Here is a 7994-nt window from a genome sequence, read left to right as displayed (position 1 = left end):
TGCTCCCCGCCATAAAACCAAAGAAGAAGAAGCATAATATCTCGCCTTAGAATTGGACACACTGCACTTAATCAGTCATTATTTATAATAGGAAAACATGAGTCTGGACTTTGTGTTAAATGTGATCTTCTTGAAACAGTTGAACATATTTGAATAACATGTAAAGGATACACAAAGGATAAAGATGTGACTATAGAAATGTTTCACATATTATTTAAGTATCTCAAAGATACAGAGTTAATAAACAGGATTTAAAGAATCACTACTAATTGTTTTTTATTTATTTATTTTTTTGTATTATTATTATTATTATTTTTTTTTTTTTAGTTTTCCTTTAACGTCAATGCTCCACACTCCATCCTAGTAGGTGGCGGTAAATGCACCTAAAGCTGGTTTGCCAACCGCCATAAAACGTCAAAGAACGAAAAAGAAGAAGAAGAAGAAGAATAGTAGTTATGCAGGAGTAGTGAGAATGAAACTCTTGTGACACGTTTGAAGTCGTACGTGTCGTTCGTTTACACAAGGAACGATGTCGAGTGTTCTAGCAAGGACTTTATTTTATCCCACACTCGCTTACAATGTTGTCATGGAAAAGATCACTTCCAGGCAATGGTATAATCGCGTGGATCCTACTGTCATTCTTGGTGCTCTTCCATTCAGGTCAATGACAGAGGAGGTAAGATTTGCCATTTGCCATTTGCCAAATTCCAGTCCTGTTTCAGGACTCGCCTAAATGCCTCTTGTCTCATTTGGTTTTAGTTGGTCCAAAAAGAGACAGTCAGAGGAGTCATTACTATGAATGAAGAATATGAGACAAAATATTTCTGCAATTCAGCTGAGGTAAGTATCTCTGCCACCTCTGTCACTCATTACCAACCATAATCACATATGTCAATGTACATCTGAGGATGTTTTTTTCCTGTTGGTTACATAACAGGAGTGGCAAGATGTTGGCGTCGAGCAGATCAGACTCAGCACAGTGGACCTGACAGGTGTTCCCAGCCTAGAGCACATTCACAAGGGTGTGGACTTTGCCTTGAAACATCGAGAGCAGGGCACCAGTGTCTATATTCACTGTAAGGCTGGCCGCTCACGCAGTGCAACTATTGCAGCCGCATACCTCATCAGGGTGGGTATGAGTCTGAGATACATACACCATGAACAATAACAAAGCCAGCAGCAATATATACCAAAGCTCTATGTCATAGGTCACCACTGTGAACAGTATTTGTCATTGTGTGGTTGCATATTTGTTTGGTACTTTTTTAATGGAGCATTTATAATCTTTAGTTTCTTAATTTTATTGGTGGGAAATTTTGGAGAGGAAAAAATGATATATAGGTAAATTCAAGTGATGCTGATCACTTCTCTAAATAAAACCCACATAAACAGAGTCCAAAGGGGCTTTTATACCTTAGCTTCACTTCTCTTTTTTTAAGAATAAACCATACACAATTCTATACAGTATATTCTTTATATGAATTTGTTCCTTTTTGACAGCGTAGGCAGAGTCCTTATTTAAAGGAATTTAATGATTAAGTCAAGTAGTTTGAATCAATGGATATTTTTACATTTCTGTTGTAAAACGATAATATTAAATGTTTAGCTACTTATGTCTAACCTCACACTCTTTCACCATGAAAACTTGAATGATTGCTGCTAGATCACTGAGGCAGACCTGACAAAAAAATGTAACTTGTGCAGCAAAGTAGAAGACGAATATCAAATATTGAGGGGGAGGGGGCAGTTTGTCCCTATATGATTATTGAAAAGGGTCTATGGTGGTTACAGCCATGAGTTAAACATCTATTTTTTCTTTCACAGCTGCACTGTTGGAGTCCAGAGGAGGCCTGTAAGGTGCTAGCCTCAGTCCGGCCTCATGTGCTGATCCGCTCAGCCCAGTTGGAGATACTGCAGGAGTACTACAAGCAAGTGTGCGGTTCTGAGTCCAGCTAGAAGATATACAGTGTACAACTGCTGACAATAATGCTAAATCTGATATACTGTACAGCCGTAATACATTGTTTTTCCTTGTTTGAGTGAATATTTTTCTATATATTCTTTTAAGAATTTGTGTACTGTACATAAAAGCAGACTTAAAGCTATAATAACATCCATCTGGATCAACAATTACGTTGTGAATAAAACAATATTGTTGTCATTTCTATTACCTCAGATGTTTTAGACAGTGAATTTACAAATACTATTTATTTTTGATTGAGTTAGTGATGTAATGTTTTTAAAGTGTTTTTTTTGTTTGTTTGTTTTTTTTTAATCCAGAGCTTCTGACTGACATATTTGTACTGGGAGTTGTTAAAAAACTGCATCTGGTAATTTCTGTTTCTTTGTGCATGTTATCTATAAGGCCATTATATTTTATAATTGTAAACAATAGGAAATCCTGTCTTGGCAGCTTAAAAGAGCCAATGCATTTAATGAAATTTTTTATGGCTATATACTATAAAGAAACTGAGAGAGACCATTTGCAATACATTTTAATAAATATGATGACAGACCTCAGTATGTGATGGTCTTTTTTTAGTGAAATGCAGGGTCAGTGTTTTTAACCCAAGAAGGTGTACTGTGCCATATTTGATACATGAATTCAAATCAAAATGTTGCTCAAACACCTGTTGTATACATCCTAATCTACTACATGCTTTCTGCCCTCTGACTGACAGATTGATAGTTCATACGTTTTAGTAAGTAAAATGCCTTTTAATCAAAATCTCACTGATTTACACTACAATCAGAATTGTGTTACTTAAGTGAATAACAACTGCACCAAATTGGCTATTTTGGCTCAGTTTGGGCTTCTGAAAAAAAAATTATGTGTATTTTTGTGAGCTCTAAATTCTCACTATATCTTAATATATGAACCACAAAAACCTGATGTATCAAATATGAAACAAAGCATAGAACACTCATGCAAACTTAAATATTGTTTCATATTTTGTCTTAAGATCAATTTTATTATTTATTTTGACAATTATTCCATAAATCAAGCTGTTAAAGGGCTCGATTGTGCCGCCTGAAGATGGCAGCAGCGCACTGAGAAATGCACTCGTACCGTCAGCGGATCCCGCGAGGAAGGACGCGGTGTGGGTGGGAGTAAAGATGGCGGCCTCCTTGGTTAGGTTTGTCCGCAGCGGTTTTGGAAGAAGTCTGAACGGTAAGAAATAAGCAAGGGCAGCACTGACCTCATCGTGGTGAATTTTTATACGTAATCACTATTATTGTCACTGTGCAGGACTCACAACCCACTCTTCTATGTTTGTGCTTTTCTTCGCTGTTGACCTTTCCTCTTGCTCTAGCAGGCAGTACAAATACACTGAACGCTAATGACAGTGTCGACTCATTTACAGTTTTAATCTTTATTATGCCAGTACAGCTTCTTTTATTCCCTTCCCGTTTCCAGGGAGAACAATATTTGCGTTGTTTTTTTTTTTGCAGGAATGTCATTAATTTTGAATTTAGTTGGACACAAGCTAATAGTTTTATTTATTTTAAAGTTTTGATTTGAACCTGCCATAATATCAGCACTGTGTTGTGATGCATTATTTTCTCTCAATCTCTCTCATAGTTGCTAGACAGAGTGCTGCCATTGTCCAGACAAGAACAACGACAACTGAAACCAGACGTGAGTAGATTAGGGGTGTTGGGTTTATCATTGTTGTTAACGGGTGGTGTTGTTGATGTTTCACGTTTAAATGTCTTTTTGCATTAGCTACTGTGAGGCCCAAGGATCCAGTCACACACACTCAGCTGTCAGAGTTTGGAGAATACATCGCAGAGATTCTCCCCAAATATGTGCAACAAGTTCAGGTCAGTTGTTCTCAAATTTATCGTTTTCAGATGACCGATTAGTGACATTTTGAAGATGCACTCTGCAGTTCCTCAATGGTTCTCTCATGTACATCGTTTTGTTTGAATTCTAGGTGACCTGCTTTAATGAGCTGGAGGTAATGATCCACCCAGAAGGGATTATACCTGTTCTTACCTTCCTGAAGGATCACACAAACTCTCAGTTCAACAACATGATTGACCTCACAGCCGTGGATGTCCCTACAAGGCAGTACCGCTTTGAGGTGAGCATGCTCAGTCTAATTAAAAAATGTCCAAAAATAAGATCATTTGCATCTTTGTGTGTGTGTGTGTCCCCCACAATATATTCATGTAAAAATAACATGCAAAAAGTACATGTTTTGGTAGTCTGGATGGGAGAAGTTATTAGCATGGGAAATATTAATGCAACTGTTCTGCAAAGGATTGATGATCCAATATTTCCTTTTTTAGATTGTGTATAATCTGCTGTCCCTGCGCTATAATTCTCGTATCCGAGTGAAGACCTACACTGATGAGCTGACTCCTCTTGACTCCTCTGTGCCTGTGCACCAGGCAGCTGACTGGTATGAGAGAGAGGTATGTCTTATTGTGATCAGCTGAGGTTTCATGAACAAATTTTGAGCTTTGTGTATTACAGACTATAAAAATAGATGTCTGTTTAGTCTGCAATATACTCAGTCACAAGCTGCAGTGCTCATGCAGTGGAGCCCCCGAGCTACTTCCCTCCTGCTATGACACTCTGCAGACTGCAAATGACTGTGAATGTCTAGTCAGTGGTCCATGAGGTCATGCGGCATAGCTGTAGTTGCATGCAGATGTTATGTCTGTTTTATCAGATTTTAGAGGTAGAGTTGCTTCATTATCAGCCCTCTACGGACACCTTGGCAATTGAATCGCCATTGGCTAGTAAATTTTTTTGTTTACTCGCCAGACTGATAAAAATATATATGTATATATATATATATATATGTGTGTGTATGTTTGTTTGTAAAATGGCACAGTTATAAATGTATCATGGCTTCCACAAAAATATTAAACAGCACAACTATTTTCAATATTGATAAGAATAAGAAATGTGTCTTAAGCACCAAATCAGCATATTAGAATGATTTCTGAAGGATCACGTGACACTGAAAACTGGAGTAATGGTTGCTGAAAATTCATACTTGCCATCACAGGAATAAATTACATTTTAAAACGTATTCAAACAGGTGTTTTTTTTTTGTTTAACTGTAATAATATTTCACAATATTAGTATTTACTGCATTTTTGATAGAATAAATGCAGCTTTAATGAACATGAGAGACGACTTTCAAAATTATTGTAAAAAATTGAACCTGTTTTTTTTAATAATAGTTTGTGTTCTAAGGTACAGAGCAATTGCAGTTTTGTTTTTTATTTTATTTTTTTTATAAAATGTGAAACATTACTGGGTGTGTTGATTCTTCTTCGTCAGGTACGTTATGATGATGAAGTGAAGCGGGTTGTGGCTGAACCTGTTGAGCTCGCCCAGGAGTTCCGTAAGTTTGACTTGAACAGTCCATGGGAAGCGTTTCCCGCATACCGCGAGCCTAAAGACGCTCCTAAACTGGAATCTGGGGATAAACCAGCAAAGTAACCCCCCCTCTGTGCTCTGACCCTTGAGAGTTGTACTCATACCCTCAGATAAATCCTCAGAACGTATTTATGTAAATAAGACCCTGTGCTACATCTAAATAAAACAATGAAAACCGCTCCTGTTTCTGCATGTCATTTCTAATTTATACATTTTTTGCAAACATGTCTACCACTTGACACTTGTTAAAAACTGTTAAAGGCAGAGACATGCAAGAACTTTGAATCAAGATTATTCATTTATATTTAACAATTTTAAGAGTTTTATGTTAAAAATTGTAGCAAATGATATTCAAAACAAATCTTTTTGTGGTAACACTTTTAATTGAAATTGAGAAGTGTCAGGAAAATATACAACTGATATATATAGAAAGTTCTCTCCGGTATTCTAATGAAAATGTAAACCTGTAAAACAATGTGTGTTTGAATAATGCTTAAATGTCAAGTTCCTGTTAAATACACTTATGTTTGATACCTTTGTTATTAGTTTTTTTCTGATTTGGCAGTTAAATGTGCATAATGCCAATGCCTTCACGCTTTTACATATTTCCAGTTACCACTACAAAAGAATAAATCATATCGACAGGTTATTTCCAAAAAGATCTTTATCTACAAAATTATGGGTTTTACCCAAAAAAATATTTAATTGCTATTCAGGAATGTCATTACACACAGCAAAATTATAGGTATAAGAATCCTCCATAATTAACTGGCTTTTCCATTTACCAATCTCATTACAGTTTGTGGCAAGTCAGCTACTCAGTAAGAGCACATAAATTAGCTCTTGATAGACGCAAATTATCCAGCGTATCAGCTGCCTGCTGCTACTGTGTTCTCTCATCCCTTCATGAGTGGGGCTCTGCTGCAGTCGTTGGTTCTGGCATATATATATATTTTCTAATTTTTGTGCAGTTTCTTTAATATTTTATGTTTTCTTTTTACTATTTATCATTTACTACTGATGACTTTTAAAACATTAGCCTTCATTAAATATAGTGTAGTGCAGTGGTTCTCAAACTTTTTATACCAAGTACCACCTCAGAAAATATTTGGCTCTCCAAGTACCACCATAATGACCAACATTAAAACACAGTAGTGTAGCAGGCCTAACTATTCAGCTACAGCTTTGCACAATTAAAAAATGAGGTGGTTTTATTCCTATTTAGAATATTTATTGTTGTCAGCCACTTTAACATTGTAAATACACTGTCTGAACGTTAACACTGCAGTGCTTACAAACAGGTAAATAAAAATCTTAAAGGGGTCATATGATGCGATTTCCTTTCTCTTTGGAGTGTTACAAGCTCTTGGTGCATAAAGAAGATCTGTAAAGTTGCAAAGACTAAAGTCTCAAATCCAAAGAGATATTCTTTATAAAAGTTAAGAGTCAGCCACACCTACCTAAAACGGCTCGTTCTAACACGCCCCCACATATCTACCTCACTATGTGGGAAGATTGGCATAACGCCGCCCAAATGTTCACGCAAAGAAAGAAGGCGTAACTTTTATTCTCGCTGTAGTATTGTTGACGCTGCAGCCATGTTGGCCAATCACAGCACACCTCGCTTTTTCAGACCGATGAGCTTTGTAAAAATCGACGCGTTTCAAAAAGGCAGGGCATAGAGGAGAAACAATAATGTACAGTATGTGGAAAATAATGTTTTTTTTTACTTTAAACCGCATAAACACATTTCATTACACCAAATACACAAAATAATGTTCTTTTTAGCAGCATCATATGACCCCTTTAAATAATGTTTCAATTAAAATGTGTTGTACCTAAAAGTTAAATAAAAACTGTACTGCATTTTAGAATATAAACCTTTCCCTCAATGCTCTGCCACCACCACCATGCTTAACAATACAAAAGGTATTATCTAGGTGTTGCTGCATATGGTTTGCACCAAAAACAGTGCTTTACTTTCCGGCTTTTTCCAACTTGAATCAAACAAATTCATCTTAAAATCCCCCAGGCCTCTCTTTAGTCTTTATGTCAGAAAGTTTTAAGACCTCATAAAGGCAGTGCCATTCATGATGCAATCAAGCTTATGTAAATTCAAAAACTAATGCAAAGGTGTGCCATGTTAACATTATTGCTTAAAGTAATTAATCACCTCAACTGATTTAGGTTGTTAAAATGTGTTTACAAGCAGAGATTTTTAAATATTTACTTGATTCAGATATTTGAATACTTCATTCATTCATCAGAGAAAAATCCTTCCACAGGTTAAAATATCATTGGTAGGAGTGACAGCACTGTAGATGTATTTACACTAATGAGAAATACAAGACAAAAGAAAGAGTTTACATTCAGAGTTTTTATTTGGCTTGCTTCTGAGGACTGGCTTCTTCCACAATAAGAATCCAGCGTACACTGAAACCACTTTTACGGTACTTAAAGTAGCTCATACTGCACAAACATTGAAAAGCTTATCCAGCACTCGTTCACAGTTTATTTATCGGATTTAAACCCATACAGAAAAGTACATAAGACCAGGCACAGAATTAGAAATGCAAACGTTTACTTATATAGA

General features: G+C 36.2%; 2 protein-coding genes across 2 annotated transcripts; both read left to right on the top strand.

The window, feature by feature from the left end:
• The first annotated feature begins 411 nt into the window (after positions 1-411).
• On the top strand, positions 412-2714 carry LOC107677367 (phosphatidylglycerophosphatase and protein-tyrosine phosphatase 1-like). The gene is made up of 4 exons (XM_016472249.1): positions 412-676; positions 760-840; positions 938-1129; positions 1825-2714. Exons 1-4 carry the CDS (start codon positions 530-532, stop codon positions 1954-1956), a joined length of 552 nt encoding a protein of 183 aa, XP_016327735.1. The 5' UTR covers positions 412-529; the 3' UTR covers positions 1957-2714.
• A 322-nt stretch (positions 2715-3036) lies between these two features.
• LOC107677385 (NADH dehydrogenase [ubiquinone] iron-sulfur protein 3, mitochondrial-like) lies at positions 3037-5579 on the top strand. The gene is made up of 6 exons (XM_016472271.1): positions 3037-3172; positions 3584-3640; positions 3728-3825; positions 3939-4088; positions 4297-4422; positions 5222-5579. The coding sequence occupies exons 1-6, from the start codon at positions 3118-3120 to the stop codon at positions 5462-5464; spliced, it is 729 nt and encodes a 242-aa protein (XP_016327757.1). The 5' UTR covers positions 3037-3117; the 3' UTR covers positions 5465-5579.
• The last annotated feature ends 2415 nt before the right edge of the window (positions 5580-7994 follow it).

Source organism: Sinocyclocheilus anshuiensis, unplaced genomic scaffold (genome assembly GCF_001515605.1).
Source record: "Sinocyclocheilus anshuiensis isolate Anshui unplaced genomic scaffold, SAMN03320099.WGS_v1.1 scaffold1677, whole genome shotgun sequence".
Lineage (NCBI taxonomy): Eukaryota > Metazoa > Chordata > Actinopteri > Cypriniformes > Cyprinidae > Sinocyclocheilus > Sinocyclocheilus anshuiensis.
The sequence above is the reverse complement of the archived record's forward strand: the minus strand, read 5'-3'. Positions and strand labels throughout refer to the sequence as shown.